Below are 20,280 nucleotides of genomic sequence, written 5' to 3' on the forward strand. Positions count from 1 at the left end.
GGAATGCATTGTTAAGCTTAGCAGACCACTAGCTTCTACCAACCCTAAAGCTAAAATCACAGGACTTCTGAAAGTGAAATGATTGACCCATTTTTGCTGTAATCTGCTACTCTGTGTTCCCAATTCATTTTGAAAGTGTTCTTATGTATGACTCTGTGTGTGTGTGTGTGTGTGTGTGAGAGAGAGAGAGAGAGAGAGAGAGAGAGAGAGAGAGAGAGAGAGAGAGAGAGAGAGAGAGAGACTAAAAATTCAAGTGATTGAAGAGATTTCTTCCATGGTAACATGTCATTCAGGGTAAACTCAGTGTTTCTGGGACAAAGTCTCTTAAATTTGGCTCAGAATAATCTCTTTATCTCTTTTTGAGCAGATGTTTTGTATCAACAATTCCTTGAAAAGTATGAAGTTAAAATAAATGTGGAGATAAAATAAATGTGGTGTAAGCTTGTGATTTTTAGCACTTGGGAGATAGAGGCAAGATATTCCAGAGTTCAAAGCCAATCTTCACTATATGACTTTAAAGCCAGCCTAGGATACATGAGTCCTTGTCTCAGGGCAAACGGCACCACCACCTTAGTGGAGTGTTATCCCTGAAACCTCTTATCTGAAGGTCTATATTTCTATTGGAGAATTGAGACAAGAGTGGGATGTTCTAGTCCTACTGAAAGGATTTCAAACAGGAAAGCTCGTTTTATCTTTAGTTATCAGTTACAGCAGATTCACTACAGGATATTTCTTGATGCTGAGCAATAAAATAGGTTTGTCATGCATGCCATCTGCCAGAAAGTTACATCGTTTTCCTTTGGTTGGTTACAGCTTTCTTTCATTATTGTTTTTTGTAGTGTTACTGATCAAACTGATTTGTCTTAGATCCTGCAAAGCCAGAGCTCTTCTGTTATAGAATATTATTTTCAGGTGTGTTACTTTTGTTTATGCTCTGGAACATTTGCTTAATGCTGCAAAGATGTGTTTGACTGAATAAAATTTACCTGCAGTCAGGAGGCTGAGTCAGTAACTAGCCAACAGGAAGCTGTAGGGAGGAGCCAGGCAGAGAAGGGATTTTTTTGTTTGTTCTTTTAGAGACAGGATTTTTCTGTGTAAGGAGAAGGGTTTTTAAGGAGGGGCGGGGAGACAAGAACTTCTTGGGAGATGTGAGGAGGCTTTGAGCTAGATGAGCTGCTTGCTATTCAGCTTCTCTGGGAAGCAGGATTCTACGCCAACCTTTCAAATCTTGAGTTCTTTAGAAGGACAGAGATTTTGGTACATTCCCTTTGGAAGAGTTTTGGAAGAGTTGGTAGCCGCGGAGTTGCAGTTGCTGGTTACGATAGCGATAGCTCAAAAGGCAGCACCGATTAGAAAAGAGGACATCCTCTTCCACTCGGCTCCTGCCCAGCCCCAGGTATACTGAGCCTAAGTCTGTGAGAGGCCATGATTATGTGCATAGCATCTTATTTGGTTTTCATTTTATTTGGTTTTAACGTCTTTAAAAAAAAAAAAAAAACAACCCGATTCATAGGGACTACTTGTTTGTAGTGATGGCTTTTCAGTTTAAAACATTGCATTTACTCTTGATTCTGCCTCATGCCTTAGCTGCTTAACCTTTTCTTTCCAGTTCTGGAGGGATCAACACTACACTTTTCTCCACATGAACTCCCTACTGTGGCAGACTCCCCCAAATCATGAAACATTTTTGTATTTTAGACAGGGTCTTGCTATGCAGCTAAGGCTACCCCCACCCAGAATTGGCCTCAACTCTCCTGCCTCATCTACTGAGTGTTGATTGTAGTAGGCGTGAGCCACCACGCCCAGCTATGAACTTTTAGCACTCGTTTTGACTGTCCTGGATCAGCTACAGTACGGGAAATTATGTTGGTCCCTTTGTCCGGGGTTTCGTCCACCTGAACAGCACCTCACCAGGATAAAGTTGGAGTTTGGGCGAGTTAAAACTGGTTTCCCGCCATCACTTCCTCTGCGGATGTGGGACTTCCGGTCTCTAAGCGCTTCCGCCCAGAGCCGGAAACTTCGTGGCCGAGGCACCGGGAGGGGCTCGCGGTGCAGACCCACGGGCTGAGGCAGGTGAGCTTTTTCAGCTCGTGGAGCTGAGGTGGCGAGTTGCTAACGGGAACGCCGTTTCAGCCTAAGGGGGCTCAGCGTTCCTTCCGCTCCGAGCCTTCTCTCGGGTCGGGGGGGGGGGACCGCGTTCTGGGCTGAGCCGGCGGAAGGCTAGTGCGCCTGCGCCAAGCGCCCCTCGCTCTGTCACCGTCTTCTAGGTGCTGGGCTGAGGTGATGCCGCCAGGCACCCGACGCCCTGACTGGCTGCCACTGTGGAGGAGAGTGGCTTCTGTTATTGACGGTTCTGGGGGGCTGCGGGTTTTTCGGTGGGTGCGGGGCAGTGGGCCGTATTCAGATTCACCCGCCCCCACCCCCGACGGTTTCTCTGTAGCTTTGGAGCCTGTCCTAGAACTCGCTCTGTAGACCAGGCTGGCCTCGAACTCACAGATATCCACCTGCCTCTGTCTCCCGAGTGCTGGGATTAAATGTATGCGCCACCCCCCCCCCCTTTTTTTTGAGAGACAGTCTCATTCTGTAGCCTAAGGCCGTCTTGGGTCCACTATATATCTGAGGCTGGCTTCGAACTAGCGTCAGGCCCTTGTGCTTTTAGCCTCCCTGTTTCTGGGATTACGTGGACGAGCCACCATGCTCGCAATGAATGAATTAACGAATTTTTAAAACTAGGGTTTGTTGCTGGATGTGAAGCTCATATTTTAGTCCAGGATGACTTTGAACTCGTGGCAAACGCCCAGCCTCAGCCTCCCGAGTGCCGAGATTACGTGCGTGAGCCGCCACACCCTGGGAATAAAATGTTTACAAAGACTTTGCTACCGTCTGGGGACTCTGATGTGAATTGTTGAATCGAAATTAGCTTGTGGTGTAGTCATCACCAAAGAAATAGGCTTATTGAAGCAAAAGGGTTTACAAATGCTGAAGACAGAGCAGATAAAGGGAGACGCAGCTGTCACCTGGTGTGACCCTTAGCCAAGCCCACTGCCCGCAGATGTGGCCTACTCTCTATGTCTTCTTAGTTTTAATTTTCTATGTGTGACTGTTAGGGGTGCTGTTGCAAACACAGTATACTACCTGGAAATTTTGTTTGTTTTGGTTTGGTTTTTTGAGACAGGATTTGTCTTGAAGCTCAGTGTGTAGGACCAGGTTGACCTGGACCTCACAGAGATCCTCCTGTCGCTGCCTCCAGGGTGCTGGGATTAAAGATACGGGTCATCACACCTCAGTGCCAACAGTTTTATAAAACATATTTTATTGGGGGGTCTATAAAAATATTTAGAAAGGTAGATTACTGCTAAAAATTTGCCCTGATGAGAAGAATGTTCTTCACAGTGGCCCTCAAGTCCCAGGAGGCAGTCACGGCAGGCCATTTCCTCCGTATTTATTGGATGCTGTCTCCATTCATCTCATCTAGCAATGAGATCCATTTTCAGTGCATCATTGAGAATGTGGTGTCTTGTTGTTGCTGCATGCGGAAAACTTTTTTATTTGTTCATAATTGGTGCATAGTGCAAAAGAATTCGTTTCTTTGGAAGTCTGCTTCTTTTGCTGTTGAAGGAGAAACCTGCTCTGGCTGTGGTTACTTGCTTCTGGAAAAGGAGACCACAGGAAGCAACCTGGTGCTAGAACTAGTACATTTTCTTCTCCTCCTCTTCATTTTCTTTTTAATTTTTAATTTTTTTTTTTCTGTTCTGGGGCCTCCCTTACACTAGGCTAGTATTTTACCCCTGAGCTACACCCAGCCCTGGTTGGGTCTTGTCTGTGCTGGCCTTGAGTGTTTGATTCTTCTACCTCAGGCTCCAGAGCAGGTGACATTACAGGCTTGTAGGTCTGCCAGGACTTTGCCTTGTGACTTGCAGGTTTATTGTATTTACAGTAATTATGGGCTGAGACGTGTTGGGAGCAGTGAGACCCCAGATCCTGAATTTCTTGTGATCCCCTGATCTGAGTGCCTACAGCTGCTCTGAGCACGAGACCTTCTGGAGTTCCTGATGGCAGGAGAGTGGTTTCTGGTGGGTTTGGCTGGGGCGTGGCTATCTCTATACAATTTGCCCCTGAACACAATAAAGGGGGCATTCTTGGGCAATTCAAGGATGACCCGTGTCACTCTCTCTCTCTCTGTGTGTCTGTGTATTTTAACCTCCAGCCCCTTGCCCGAAGCTCGCAAACTGGGTGCCAGCACACAGAGCACAGACACGGCAGAGACGTTTGTCTGGACCCGAATCTTTGCAGTCATTCTGACTCAGCATTTTCATAGTTCATAATAGCACATGCTCAGATGGTCAAAAGAGTCCAGATCTTCAGACCTTTTCTTAGAACATTACCTGTTAAAAACTGCAGCACTCACAGGATTACTGCTCGCCAACTACTAATCACAGTGTTTTCTTCTAGTCAGTTTGCATCACAGAAACTAAAGGAATCTTTTTAGGAAAGTAAGATAATCTCTTTCCTTAAAAAAAAAAAATCTGCTAAACACTGCTGTTTTACTCAGCAGACAAGTCTTAGGACAAGACCCCTCCAGAGTCCTAAGTGAGCTGGCCCTGCGTCATCTCTGATCTGTTGTTTAATATCTACCTGATTGCCCGTTATCTGGCCTCAGATACATCCTAGTTTCTAGGATCCTTGGGTTTGCTGTTCTTTGCTTGTGTGGTCTTCTGTGTGGTCCTGCGATTCCGACCTCTACGTCTGTGTTTTGGAATACTGCCTTCCTTAGCCAACTTTCTCCACCTTCAGCCGAGCCACTGTGCTGCTTTTTTGTTGGTTTTTGTTATTGGGTTTTTTTTTTTTTTTTGACACAGAGTTTCTCTGTAGCTTTGAAGCCTGGCCTGGAGCTCACTCTGTAGACCAGGCTGGCCTCGAACTCAGAAATCCATCTGCCTCAGCCTCCTGAGTGCTGGGATCAAAGGCGTGTGCCTCCACCACCTGGCTGCCACTGTGTTTCTTGTCCTTGTGTTTATTGCTATATTCGTACCACGTGATTTACCCAGTTGTCTGGTTTATTGTGTTTCTCACAAGAATAGAAGTTTCTGGAGGGCAGGTACTTTTCTCTTGTGCACTTAGTACCTAGAACAGTATCTGGCTTTTAATAGGCACTCTCAATTGTTTAATGAAGTTATTTGGAGTTATTGGTATGTAACAGTAGATGGCTTGGGATTTACAACGTAAACCACACAGAGAAGCCCTGTCTAGGAGGGAAGGTGGGGGTGGGAACGACCGCACAAAAAAATAAAGAGAAAGTTAGTTAAAACAGTAAGTCAGAAGGAAGGGAGAGCAAGCTATGGAAGACTAGAGAAAAGTAAATTTAAGAATAGATGCTCATTTTTTTTTATAACTGGATATAAGTTAAAATACATGTTTTACAGATCTCACTCAGTGGTAGAACCCTTGCTTAGCATGCCTCACATCCTGGATTTGATCCCACCATAAACAAACAAAAAACATAGATTGCTAAAAGTTTGTGGATGTTCTGTAAAGGCAAGATTGTTTAGGATACAAGGGTTCATATTCCTGATAGGACTATATATTTTGGAACAATCATTATAAAAGGACATTTGATATTAGCTATCAGTTTTTAAATGGCTATTCCCTTTGGTTCAGCAGTCCCAGACTGATGGGACTTGTCTGTGCTGGCCTTGAGAGTTTGATTCTTCTACCTCAGGCTCCAGAGCAGGTGACATTACAGGCTTGTAGGTTTGCCAGGACTTTGCCTTGTGACTTGCAGGTTTATTGTATTTACAGTAATTGTGGGCTGAGACGTGTTGGGAGCAGTGAGACCCCAGATCCTGAATTTCTTGTAATCCCCTGATCTGAGTGCCTACAGCTGCTCTGAGCACGAGACCTTCGGGAGTTCCTGATGGCAGGAGAGTGGTTTCTGGTGGGTTTGGCTGGGGCGTCTATCTCTATATAATCTGCCCCTGAACTCTGTGAGTTTCTGGGAAGATAGCTCCTCGCTCTCCAGCTTGTGGAATTCTAGAAATGGAGTTCTACTGGCACCTTACTCAGGGACTACAACTTTGCCTCAGGGCTCTGCCTTGGCCTATCTGTGTACCTGTTTCCTACAGCGTGAGTTGCTCAGGCTGGTTCCTAGTACCTGCTCAGTCTCCTCAAATTGTCTATGCTGCTTTTACTTACCATGTGTTGGGCTCTGTGATGACTTCTTTTGCTTTTCATTGCTGAAGATTCCATTGTAGTACAGGGTCTTTTACATTTGTCTTAGAAGTTGCAGTGCCTTAGAGTACCACTATCTACCCAAGGCAAAAATCAACCAAGAATCCTAGTTTTCATTTCTGTCTAGTTATTTTCCCAAATGTTGATTCTAAACTTAATAAAATCCACAACCTTCTGGTCACTCTCCCTATTTCATTGTATGGATTGCCTGGCTTGCTACTAGTATATCTAAAGCATTGCTTTTGAAACTCTAAATATTTCAGTGTTTATTTCCAAAAGATCAAAATTTGAAAGAAGTTAATAGCTAAGCTGGGCATAACATATATTTGTAATTTCAGCATTTTGGGAGCTGGGGCAGGAGGATCAGGATTTCAAGACTAGCTAATACTGTATGGGAGATCCTGTCTCCAGAATAAGCTGGGCATAGTGTCATGTCTCTAATGCTAGCACTTGAGAGGTGGAGGCAGGAGAATCAGGAGTTTAAGGCCTATTATGGTGAGTTTGAGGCTAGCCTGGGTTACATGATCCTTCCTTAATGAAAAAGCAAACTAAGGGATAGTATCCATGTTATTATCACACCTAAAATTTGAGTTATTCAGTTTTTTGTTATTTTCCTCAGATAGGGTCTCATATATATATCAGGTTGGCCTCTGACTGCTAGGATTAAAGGCATGAACCACTCTGCTTTGTGAATGCTAGGCATGCCTGTTACCAACATTTAAATAGCCTAACTATTGTTCTTTAGTGCGTGTGTGTATGTGTGTGCGCGCGTGTGCCCATGGAGGCTAGCAGTTTACTCGGTGTCTCTTATTCCATCACTCTCCTTTTGAGACAGGATTGATCACTAAACCTGGAGCTCACCAGTTGTCAAAACTGGCTAACCAGCAAGCTTCAAGAATTCTCTCGTCTCCTCTTCCCAGCTTTGGAATTATAGTGCACACTGTTACACTTGACTTTTTCTGGGGATCTAAACTCAGGTCTTCAAGTGTTTGTAGCAGTTGTATTACATAGTAAACCATTCTTCAATTCCTAAGGGGGAAATAATTTGTAAGGAAACTTTGGCTGGGTGTGGTGGCTTACATCTGTTATCCCAGCACAGGAGCAATTGAGGCAGGAGCATTCGCTGTATGTTTAAGCTCTTGAGGCCAGCGTAGCTACAATTGTTGCTTATTAAGCTCGTGTCAGTTTGTCATGTTTTCCTCCCTAGATCTCGTATTTTGGATTCCTGCTGTCCTATAATGAGTGACGTTGTGCCGTTAGACGTCATTGGTAGAAGAGTTGAAGTTAATGGGGAATTTGCAACCGTGCGCTTTTGTGGTGCTGTTCCTCCCGTGGCAGGTAAGCTATGGCACTATGCACATCTTTCCGTCAGGTCTATAGAAACCTCTCAGTAGTTGCTTTCTCACACCAGTTATGAACTGGGTGTGGGGGCATGTGGCTTTAATCCCAGCACTCACAGTCACCGGCAAGTGGAGCTTTATCTCCAATAAACTGGAGTTTATCGCCAATAAACAAAAAAGAATAAAAAAAAAAATAAATGAAACAAGTTTTGAGAAATGTACCAACCAACTTGCAGACACATTGTTTTATTTGGTTAACATTGTACTATATATGTTTTTGATATGTACAGCTTTCTTAATTATATGCTACTTGATTATGTAGTGTTTCTTATACTAAATCAACTTTGAAATATTTTCTAAACAAACTTCAACCAACTGTCTTGAATTTTCATAATTCTCAGCTCAAAAATAATACCATTAATGTATACACACATACATTTAATATAGTGTGTATATACATAAAACCCATTTGTGTGTATAATTCAAAGAATTTATTACCTGAAAACAATTGTTTTTCATGTAAACCAATAATCTTTATCTTAATCTGTCCCTTGTATTGTGCAAGTACTTAAGTTGTAGTAATGATATTCTTGAATGTGAAGCATGTTTTGCAACTAAAGACATTTGAATGCTTTTCCTCCTCGTGTTTGTTTATATTTGTATATATGCATAGGTATATGCCTATGCTGTATAACTGTGGACAGTGTATTGCATTCTGGCCAAATGGAACTTTGTGTACTGCTCATTTTTGTTGATTTACACAGAAACAATACATATATATTGTATAAATATACATATTATATAAGCTATTGAATAGTAAATTAATGGCATGTGTATCAAGATGGTAGATTGTACATATCTAATATTGCAGTCTCATCAATCTCACCTAAATTGAGGGTTTGGGGTTGGTTTTTTTTTTTTTTTGGTTTTGTTTGTTTTGAGACAAGGTTTCTCTGTAGCGTTGGTTCCTGTCCTGGAACTAGCTCTTGTAGACCAGGCTGGCCTCGAACTCACAAAGATCCACCTGTCTCTGCCTCCCGAGTGCTGGGATTAAAGGTGTGCGCCACCATGCCTGGTGAGAATTGCTAAATTTTAAGGTCAATGCAGGCTACCAAGTGAGTTCTAGTCCAGTCTGGACTGCCTGGACTGCAGTGTGAGATCCTGTCTCCAAAATAAATGGGGGAAGGAAGAGATTTCTGGTAATGGATTTAAAGTAAGATTGTTCCCTCTTCATGTGAGAAACATGGTAAGGAAGTATTAGTTACTATTAAACAGAAGGGGCGTACATAGGCATTGAGTCTTCTAGTCCTATGACCTCATCTTCCCAGCTTCTGTAGCTACTCAATAGCTTCTTTGATGAAGCCACTGCTCTCCAAGGTAGTAAGAATGTGTCCAGTATGAAACTGGATCCCTTCAGAAATAGTGGTGAAATCAGCAGTCCTTTTCATTCTTAGAAGCCTTCAAAGACAGGCAGAGACTCTCTTTGAAGGGACTGTTCTTTCTTTCTGAAGGCCTTCAGTTCCTCAGACATCAGTATAGTATGCTCAGATACACATAGAACTTTTTTGTTACCTTTCTTCATTTACTTACTATGTTTCTGTAGCATTGTTATTATTAATTTTTTAAAATGTAGCCTTAACTGGCCTGGAACATGCTATGTAGACCAGGCTGGTGTCACACTCACAGACATCTGCCTGTTTCTGCCTCCTGAGTGCTGGGATTAAATGAGTGCTCCACCATGTTTGGCCTGTAACATTATTTTACTGGGTTTTCCTTCTTCAACCTTTGTTAATAGTTTATACTAGTAATATATGATAATGAATTCACTGTGATATCTTTATACATCTATCAGCCCCACCTCAGCATCATCTGTGTTGCTCCTCCGTTCTCTATGTGCTTGTTTCTTTCCTTCTCTCTACTAATACTAATACTTTCTTAATAGTTGACCATTTAGTATACTATGTAATTTACTTAATCTTTCTCTTATTTCTGCCCTTCTCCTTTTTTATTTTTAGTGGGATGGGGTCTTGCTATGTTATTCAGGCTGGCCTTGAACTCTTGGACTCAGGGACCCTCCTGTCTCAGCCTAACTAGTGCCTGGGAGTACAAGTGCCTGTCACTATGCCCAGCTCCTCATTTTGAACATTGATTTCTAATTTTTTCTTTGGTATGATAACAGTGTAGTAAACTGCCTCACTCTTCACTCAGTCAACAAATATCTGAATATTTTATATATATCTGGGACTAGTCTGAGTAGATACAGGGCAGTTTATTGATGAATTTGGATCTGAGGCTTTCAGTGTATAGCTTCTGAGCTGCAACAGCATCATTTGAATACATGTTAAAATGCAGATTCCTGGGCCTTCCCTTTATCTACTGACTGACACTGTGAGACTGGGGCCCAGCAGTTTGTGCATTAGGAAGCTTAATTAGGAAGTACTTAGGTGTAGCTCAGTGATAGAACACTTGCCCCAGAATGCATAAGGCCCTGAATTCCATTCCTACCGTTCCTTCCCAAAGCAAGACCCATTAAACTAGACAGATGTCACTGTGCCAGTATGGAAGTCACCATGGAGGTCTTTAAACATGTATATGAGAATATTTTCCCCCTAATTTGACTGGTACTTTTATTGTTTTTAAAAGATTTCTTGCCAGGCAGTAGTTGCTCACTCCTTTAATCCCAGTGCTCAGGGAGGCAGAGGCAGGCAGATCTCTGAGGCCAGCCTGGTCTGCAGAGTGACTTCTAGAACAGCCATTGCTGTTACACAGAGAAACCCTGTCTTGAAAAACAAAAAGGAAAGAAAAACAAAACAAAATTCCTTTTTTTTTTTTTTTTTGGTTTGGTTTAGTTTGGGCCCCTGCTCCCCCTACCTGTGTAGCCGAGGCTGTCCTGGAACTCATTCTGTAGACCAGGCTGGTCTTGAACTCACAGAGATCCACCTGCCTTTGCCTCCCTAATGCTGGAATTAAAAGCATGTACTACCACCACCCAGCTAAAAATGGTTTATTTCTTTTAATTATGTGTATGTGTGTTTGAGTGTGGGTGGATATATGCACATGAGTGCAGGTGCTCGTGGAGGCCAAAAGAAGATGCCTGCTCTTCTGGAGTTTGAGCTACTGGCTTTTGAAAGCCTCCTGGTGCGGGTGCTTGGATCTGAACTCAGGTGCTCCAGAAGAGCTCTGTGCTCTTAGTGAGCTGTCTCTCCAGCACTTGACTGGGATTATTTGTGAGAAAATGACATTTAAAAAGTAGTGACTGTGTGTCAAGTACTTTGATATATGTCAATTTGTTCCATGTTTATAGAAGGGAAACCAAGTATTAAGTCTGTTTTGTTTGTTTTTGTTTTTTGGGGTGTTTTTTGTTTTTTTTTTTTTTGTTTTCCTCTGAGATAGGGTTTCTCTGTATAGATCTGGCCATCCTGGACCTTGATCTTTAGTCCAGGCTGGCCTCAAACTCAGTGATTCACCAGCCTCTGCCTCCTAAGTGCTGGGATTAAAGGCCTGTGCCACTATCACCTGGCTCAAGTATTGAGTCTTTTTAAAAAAAAATTTTATTTAAATTTATTTTATGTACATTGGTGTAAAGGTATCAGATCCCTTGGAACTGGACAGTTGTGAACTGCCATGTGGGTGCTAGAAATTGAGCCTGGGTCCTCTGGAAGAGCAGCCAGTGTTCTTAACTGCTGAGCCATCTCTCCAGCCCCTCAAGTGTTAAGTCTTAAAGCTTTCACAGCAGAAATGGACCTAGAGAGGATTGTTGGACACCATGTGGGTGCTGGAAATTAAATCTGGGTCCTCTTACCAGTCCCTCTTCTCTCCCATCCCATCCCCTCTCCTCCTCTCCTTCGATTTTTCTCCAAACAGGGTTTTATTATGTAGCCTTGACTGTCAATAGATCAGGCTGACTTCAAGCTCACAGAGATCTGCCTGCTTCTGCCTCTTGAGTTCTGGGATTAATGGCGTACTCTGCCACCACCACATAGCTTCTTTTAAAGACACAAGTTACAGACTACAAAAGCACCGAGGCACTGGGGCCTTCTCGACATGAAACCAGCCTCCTTCATAGCTTCAAAGAACCTGAGTTTTGTTTAGGCTAACCTTGAAATAGCAGAATTCCAGCCATTAGAGTAGTGAAACTGTTTTGACTGAGCTGTTGGCCATATTTGGAGGCTCTGAGGAAGTGCCATCTCTGGAGGGACATGTAGAGATAATTGAAGATGACTCAGGTCAACCATAGTGCTTAGTGGAACTTAGAATCTTTGAGTTTCTTGGTTTAAAGACATCTAACTATACATATAATATAATATAATATAATATAATATAATATAATATAATATAATATAATATAATATAATATAATATAATATAATATAATAATAGTTAGTTGTCTTTAAAAATAAAGTGAGTTATCTCAGGACTTGGTCTGTGCAAGGAAGCCAAAGAGCAGAGCAGCAATGAAACTGATAATGCTAGCAGTATCCATCCTTGTCCTTGGGTAGAGTGGGAAAAGGAAGAGGTCCCTGGCACTTGAATATCTGCAGTGTCCAGTGGCCAAGCTAGCCCTGTGAGGAGAATGGCCCTGTAGTTACAGATAGTATACTTGAAGTAGCTCCTAGCCTATTGGTAAGGTCACTGCTGGTGATCTCTTTGTCAATTAAATAGTCCACTTACCAAACAACTTTAGCCTCTCTAGCCTTGAGGATGAAACCCAAGGCCTTACGTATACTAGGATCCTTTAGTTTGACTTTCATGCTTAGCAAGTCAATCCACCTACAATGTGGACTCTAGATCGATCATATGGACTCATTTTATGCATAAGCTTCTTTTTAAAACTTGTTTATTTTATATATATATGTATGTATGTATATATATATATATATATATATATAAATAAAATACACACACACACGCATGTAGGCACCCTTGTTCCTGTTGGCTGGAGTTGCTTCTCTGCTTCTAACCATGTAAGTCCCAGAGATTCAGCACAGGCTTCTCAGGCTTCTTCTTACTGGCACGCATCTTGACCTGCAGAACCGTCTGGCAAGCTCTAGACATGCCTGGCTTCTAGATTTCATTTTTTTTTTTTTTAAAGAGCAGTTTTAAGTCCATAGTGGAATTAAGGGGAAAGATTGGCAAGCTACCATATACTTCTTGTCTGTATGTTCACAACCTCCTTGAGTGTTACCTTGTTGAGGAATATTAGTTTAGGATGTGATACAGTTGTGTATACTGTGGAATATTTGTTTAATGATGCAAAGACGTGTTGCATTCTTTTATGTTGCATTTGTTTAACTCTGTGAAGCTGTGTTACTTTGTCTAAAACACCTGATTGGTCTAATAAAGAGCTGAAGGGTCAATAGCTAGGAGGAGGGAGAAATAGGTGGGGCTGACATGCAGAAAGAATAAATGGGAGGAGAAATCTAAGGAAGAGAAAAGAAGGATGGGAGGAACAAAAAAAGAATGAGAGAAGGATGCCAGGGGCCAGCCACACAGCCAGCCACGGAGAAGGAAGGAAAGCAAGATATATAGAATAAAGAGAGGTGAAAAGCCAAGAGGCTAAAGGTAGACAGGACAATTTAAGAAAAGCTGGCTAGGAACAAGCCAAGCTAAGGCGGGGCATTCATAAGTAAGAATAAGTCTCCATGTATTTATTTGGGAGCTGGGTGGCAGGCCCCCGAAGAGCAAAGAGTAAAAATAACCAACTATATTACCTCCTTCATTGCAGTGGTGTGTGTATTTGAGCGTTAATAATCACTGTGTCTACAAATGGCATCACTCTCATGCTTAGCTTACCTTGTGGTCTGCACTTGGTATTATTTATTGTATAGGCTAGTCACAAATGTCTGGTGACTTATGTCTCCTGTTGTGCCCCAGATGCTTTGTGTTCCAGCTGTTCATACCCTTGAACTCCTGTAGCTACTGGTCCTTTTCCATAGTTTCCCTTTTCTACTGTCTCATCTGCCTGTGCAGTGTGCATTTAATTTCCTCTATGTCTTTGTCTTTTCATGGCCTGGTGAGGCACTCCCTCTCTCTGCTTTTTTTTTTTTTTTTTTTTTAAAGTTTTTCTCTGTGTAGCTTTGGAGCCTGTTCTGTAGACCAGGCTGTCCTCAAACTCAGAGATCTGCCTGCTTCTGCCTCCCAAGTGTTGGGATTAGAGGCGAGAGTCACCACTGCCTTTTTTTTTTTTTCTTTTGAAAGAAAGGCTCTTGTGTAGCCCAGCATGGACCGTCACACCCAGTTTAAACTATTCTGGGCCTTGAACCCAGGGCTTCCTGCATGCTGGGCAAGCATGCACTCTACCAAACTGAACTGTACTCTCCAGCTCTCATCTATTTTTGGTTTTCTTGTTGTTTCTTATTATTTTAACAAAATAAAGCCTTTAATTGGGCTTATAGTTTCAGAGGGTTTGAGTTTGTGATGGAAGAGTAAAGGCATGGTGGTAGGAACAGCTGAGAGCTTACATCTTGATCCTAAAGCAGGAGTCAGAAAGAGAGAGCAGACACTGAGAGTGGCATGTCTTCTGAGACCTCAGCGCTCACTCCCAGTGATACACCTCCTAATCCTCAAACACTTTCACCAATAGAGACCAAGTATGTATTCACCATTCTCATTCACACCCACATTTCACCTCTTAGCCCCCATAGGGTAGTGGCAATAAAATAATGCAAAATGCATTTAGTTCTGCTTCAAAAGTTACCTTTGTTCTTTATGTCTCAATATTGTTTAAAAGTCTAAAATGTCATTCTGAGACTCTCTTCATCATAACCTACTGTAAATCCAAAAGCAGATAACATACTTCTAACATACAGTGGCACAGAATGTATATTACCAGGATATGACTCCCATTCCAAAACGGAGGAATGGAGTCATACATAATTAGGGAATACTGTAAACACTGTGCCTCCAAGTCTTTGGTCAAAAGACTTAATGGCTCTGCCCTTCAGGCTTTGCTACCTGTAATGTACTTCTTTCTCTTTTGCTGGCTCTAGTCCCTATCTGCAGCTCTCCCGGGCTGTTATCTCCTATGGGTCTGGCATCTTCAATATCTTGGGGTCTCCACCACAAATCCAGGCTTTTCTTTCACAGTGGTGAAAGTGCATGGTCGCTGCTTAGGGCCTCTCTGGAAGACCTGCCACGTGCCTGACTTTAGCAGCTTCTCTTAACTGTAGAGGAAGAGGCCACAGCCCTTGTACCTGTGCATTGTCCTCCATCAAAGAAATCAGTCTGTTACTTTTGAAATTAGCCTCAGGCATGTGAAGGCCCAGGGTTGGTGTAGGGACTCATCAAGGCAGAGTCTGTCATTCACAGGGCTCCAGTATGACCAGTCCTACTAGCCAGTTGCTTTCTTTTCACCTTCAAGGCTAGACTTATAGTTATCAATCCATGCCCACTCGACTGCTTTAACTACTGAGTTACTTCTGTCCATCCTTTTCAAAATATTTCTCTAATTTGTTTTGTGATTCTTTTAAAGTTTAATCATTCATTCATTCACTCATTAATTTATTTGTTTATTTATTATGTGTACAGTATTCTGGCTGCATGTATAGTCAGTCATACATGCCAGAAGCAGGCACCGGATCTCATTATGGATGGTTGTGAGCCACCATGTGGTTGCTGGGAATTGAACTCAGAGCCTTTAGAAATGCAGCCAGTGCTCTTAACCTCTGAGCCATCTCTCTCTCCAGCCCCTTATCATTTCTTTTTTTGACTAAAAGTAATTTAAAATAACACTGCTTAACTTCTAAATATAGGAGAATTTTTTAAAAAGATTTTTATTGTGTATGTGTTGCCTACATTATATGCATGTGTATCGGACATACACAGTGCCTGCAGAAGCCAGAAAGGGTGCCAGATCCCCTGGAACTGGGGTTCCAGACAGTTGTGAGCTGCATGTGGGTTCTGAGAACTGAATCTGGGTCTTATGCAAGAGCCACTTGTATGTAGTTTTAACCACTGAGCCATTTCTCTGGCCTGATTTATTATCTTTTTCTTTGAAACAGTATTTACTGTGTAGTTCAGACTGGCCTTGAACTTATAGTTCCTCTTCCTGTGCTAGATTACAGGCTTGCACCACCACACCTAGCCTTTTGAGGATTTTCTTACTAACATTCTGTTACAGGTTTATAGAATCCTCAGAGATTACCAGAGAACATACTAAAGAGAGAGATCCCTTTACCCTCTATGTAGGGTAGGCCATATCTAGTCCTCTGTGGTGTTTTCTTCACGTGGTATCATGCGTTCAGGATTCATCCATGCAACCAGGCAGTGGTGGCACATGCCTTCAATCCCAGCATTTGGGAGGCAAACGGAGGTGCATCTCAGTGAGTTTGAGGCCAAACTGGTCTACAGAGTGAATTCCAGGACAGCCAGAACAGTTTAAACAGAGAAACCCTGTCTCAAAAAAAACAAAACAAAAAAGATCCATTTATGCTTAGTATACCCAGTATAGTTTAGCCGTTCTTGTTTTCTGTGTTGGGGTTTTTGTTGGCTTTTTGGTTCATACATGCTATTGTTGCATTCTTTGAGTGAAGTTTCCAGGAAATTCTTGAGACATTCCCTATTCTACTTGTTTGTGAAGTAGCTTCTGTTACTAATTTTGTTTGCTTATAGGAGAATAGAGTATCCATTTGTCATGTTTTGCAGTCATGTTTTTTTTCATTTTGTTTCTCTAGGACTCTGGTTAGGAGTTGAATGGGACAATCCCGAGAGAGGAAAGCATGATGGGAGCCATGAAGGCACTATGTATTTTAAATGCAGGTAAATATTTTTTATGAATTGTCAAGGTCATAGTTAATCATTGAATATTAGGGAAGGAAAGGAAGAAGCATTGTTGGATATAAATAGTTTTAAAAGGTATTTCAGCCTGGCATGGTGGTACATGTTTTTAATCCCAGCACTTAGGAGGCAGAGGTAGGTGGATACAATCATGTGTGTACAGGTACATGTCCCTGCCTATAGTCCAGAGGAGGTGGAGTGTTGTCTTGCTTCCTGCCAGATTTTCTTGAGACAGTTGCCTCATTGAACCTAGAGCTCACCATTCTGGCTAGATTGGCTGGCAGACAAACAAATGAACCTCTACGTTCTGCCACACACCCCTGTTATAGCATTGGGATTATAGGTTTATGTGGTGTGATACTCATGCTAATGTTTGCACAGCAGTACTCTTCCCACTGAGCCACCTTGTACCCCAGCCCCCATTTTTGTTTTTGTCGTGTTGTATAGGCTGGCTTCTAACCTGCTGCATAGCTAAGGCTGCTTCTAAACTTGAGATCCTCCTGCCTCTACCCCTCAAGTTCTGGGATGATAGGTGTACATCATCATGCCTTGGCTAGCTCTTGGTTTCTTTTTTGGACTGGAACACACTTTATAGAGCAGGTGGGCCATGAACTCACAGAGATATATCTATCTGCCTCTGCCTCCTGAGTGCTCAGAGTAAAGACCACTATACCTTTCTTTAGTTTTTTTTTTTTTTTTTTTTTTTTTTTTTTAGATGTCCCAAGTTGTGAGGTTTTTCTGAGGTTCTGAGCACTGGGGGCCAATGGGATGAGAGTACTTAATCCTGCTCCATTTTTCTCATTGGTTCAGAATTTGTGTTTCACGAACCATCTTGACAAATTTACAATATTACAATGGTTTCTGTCTAAATCACTGTTAAAATCAGTGTATCTTCTGGAGATTTATTATTGATGGACATTCATTTGGCTAGTATTCCTTATCACTGGGATGTTTGGTTTCTTGATAAAACTGCTGGGAATGTTTCACCAAAGATTGAGATCTTTGATCTGTAACAGGTATAGGCTCCACTTCGAAGCTTCCTGACACAATTCCACACTACTCATCTGCCTGCAACCAAAAGTAATAAACATCTCCTTTTCACTAGCTCATTATCATTGCTGTAAGAAGTGTGAATTTAGGCTAAGTGCATGTAATCTCAAAACTACAGAGGCAGAGGCAAGATGATCATGAGTTCAAGGCAGTCGGGGCTAAGGAGTAGAACAGTCTCAGAAAAAACAATGACAAATATATTTTTATCCTAAATGTTCATGCGTGTGCATACACACAGAGACTAGAGGTCAGCATCTGGTATCTCCCTCTATTGCTTTCCACCTTGTATTTTGAGGCAGAGTCGCTAAAGTTAGAGTTCACTAACTGGCTGGACTAGCAGGCTTGTAAGCCCCATGGATCTTCATGTTTCTGTACTGGGATTACAGGTATGTGTCAACAGTGACCAGTCTTTTTTTTTTTTTTTAAAGATTTATTTATTAAGTAGGTATACAGGGTTCTTCCTGCACATATCCCTGCAGGCCAGAAGAGGGCACCAGATCTCATTACAGATGGTTGTGAGCCACCATGTGGTTGCTGGGAATTGAACTCAGAACGTCTGGAAGAACAGTCAGTGCTCTTAACCTCTGAGCCATCTCTCCAGCCCAACAGTGACCAGTCTTTATGTGCATTCTGGGGGCCTGAACTCATGACCTCATGTTACCCAGCAAGCACATCCACTGAGTGTCTTCCCAGTACCCTATTTGTGATTTTCAGTTTTTTCTTCTCTATCATTATCTTAAATGCATTTTCTTTTCGTTTTTTTTCTTCTCTTCTCTCTCTCTCTTTTTTTTTTTTTTCAGACAAGGTCTCTCTATATAGCCTTTGTTAACCGGGAACTTGCTATGTAGATTAGGATAGCCTTTAACTTGAACTCAAAGAGACATACCTGTCTCTGCTTCCTGAATGCTCAAATAGAATACATGTGCCACCACACCTGGCAAAATGTACTGTTGCTTAAAATTCTAGCTTAGTTTTAAACTTTTATTTTTAAAATTATTTATTTTATTTATTATTATTACTATTCATTCATTCATTCATTCATTCATTTTTTGGTTTTTCGAGACCGGGGTTTCTCTGTGTAGCTTTGATTGTCTTAGAACTCACTCTAGACCAGGCTGGCCTTGAACTCACAGAGATCCACCTGCCTCTGCTTCCTTAGTGCTAGGATTAAAGGCATGTACTACCACTGCCTGCCAATTATTTGGTTATATTTTATGTGCCTTGGTGTTTTGCCTGCATGTGTATCTGCATGAAGGTGTTGAATCCCCTGGAAGTGGAATTATAGACAGTTGTGAGCATCACATGCTTGGTGATTGCTGGGAACTGAACCCTGGTCCTCTTGAAGAACAGCCAATGCTCTTAATTGCTGAGACTTCTCTCTAGCCTGCAGTTTTTTTTTTAATATAGGTTGATGTGTTTGAAAAATGAAATTTCCTATTTCTAATTCTAATACTTTACATGTAAACATTAGCATTTTAAGATTTTTTTAATTTTAAAAATTATGTGTACATATGTTGTATGTGTGTGACTTCTGTGCCTCTGTGCATGTGTTGAAGTTGGAGGACGGCTTTAAGGAGTCAGTCTTTTTCCAGCTTTACATGGGACCTGGGATTTGAACTGAGGTTACTAGGCTGGCACAAGAAACTCTTTACTGTACACTGAGCCATTTGGCCAGCCCAGCAAAATCTGTCTTTTCTTCTCTCTCTTCCTGTGGTAATATTTTGTTTGTGTTTTAACAAATAAAGCTTGGCTGAAGATCAGAGTGCAGAGGTAAGTCACTAGAAGCCAGGCAGTGGTTTCACATACCTTTAATCCCAGAACTCCTGAGAAAGAGGCAAACAGATCTCTGTGAGCTCAAGGCCACCCTGCCCTACTTGAGATTGATCCAGTCTAAAAGAGAAACAGAACTAGGCGATGATGATGGTTCACACCTTTAATCCCAGCACCAGGGAGGTGTAATAGGAGTGGTGGGCTGCTTCCGGCAGCTCGGCTCCCAGCTAGCTTTACCTGAAATAATTACATGGAAACTGTATTCTTTTAAACACTGCTTGGCCCATCAGCTCTAGCCTCATACTGGCTAATTCTCACATCTTGATTAGCCCATTTCTACTAATCTGTGTAGCACCACGAGGTGGTGGCTTACCAGAAAGGATCTTAACCTGCATCCATCTTGGAGAGGAAAGTTATGGTGACTGCTTGGAGAGGAGAGACATGGCGTCTACCTAACTTGGCTTCTTTCTCCCAGCATTCTGTTCAGTCTATTCCGCCTATCTAAATTCTGCCCTATCAGGCCAAGTAGTTTTCTTTATTAATTAACCAATGAAAGCAACAGATAGATAAAGACACTCCCACATCAGGGAGGTGAAGATGGGAAGTGATGTGGCTGGGCAAAGAGAGGAATATAAAGTAGGAGAGTTGCAGTCAGTCTGAGAACAGGATTGCCCTTTTGGTCTGAGCATTGGTAGAGGTAAGAATTCTAGTGACTGGCTGTTCTCCTTATCTGATCCTTCCACTTTCACCCCCGACAGCTGACTCTTGAGTTTTCATTATTAAAATCAATTAGCATTCGAGTTACCTCTCTTTCTTCCTCTCCTTCTACCTCCAGCATTAAAAAAAATATTTTCAACATTTATTTATGAAAAACTAATTTTTTTTTAGCTTTTTTTAAACCAAATTTTATTTGTCCTTGAAGGTCCACCTTAGATTTTACAGTTTTTTGCAGTGTATGCTAGGTCAGGTTTTTAATTCCCATCTTCTCTATTCTGGATCTTTTTGGGACACACAAAATATACTTTAAAAAGTAGTAAACGGGGGGGGGGGCTGGAGGGAGAAGACTCTAGGGTTCAGTTCCCAGCACCCAAATGGTGGCTCACAACCACCTGTAACT

General features: G+C 42.0%; 1 protein-coding gene across 7 annotated transcripts in view; it reads left to right on the plus strand.

Annotated features, from left to right (window-relative positions):
• Window positions 1–1,972: 1,972 nt before the first annotated feature.
• The window catches only part of Tbce (tubulin folding cofactor E), a 39,504-nt gene continuing 21,196 nt past the window's right edge, over window positions 1,973–20,280 (plus strand). For 5 of the 7 annotated variants that reach the window (XR_007591767.1, XR_007591768.1, XM_050142451.1 and 2 more), the window contains exons 1-3: window positions 1,973–2,073; window positions 7,436–7,566; window positions 16,241–16,325. Coding sequence is in view for 5 of the 7 variants with exons in the window: in XM_050142451.1 (XP_049998408.1) it covers window positions 7,467–7,566; window positions 16,241–16,325 (185 nt within the window). In the remaining 2 variants the exon portion in view is untranslated. Of the gene's footprint in view, window positions 2,074–3,937; window positions 4,074–5,911; window positions 5,936–7,435; window positions 7,567–16,240; window positions 16,326–20,280 lie in introns of those variants that run through there. The other 2 variants (XM_050142452.1, XM_050142453.1) reach the window with 2 other exon arrangements.

This window comes from Alexandromys fortis, unplaced genomic scaffold (assembly GCF_014885135.2).
Source record: "Alexandromys fortis isolate MF-2015 unplaced genomic scaffold, M_Fortis_MF-2015_v1.1 scaffold_5, whole genome shotgun sequence".
Taxonomy (NCBI): domain Eukaryota; kingdom Metazoa; phylum Chordata; class Mammalia; order Rodentia; family Cricetidae; genus Alexandromys; species Alexandromys fortis.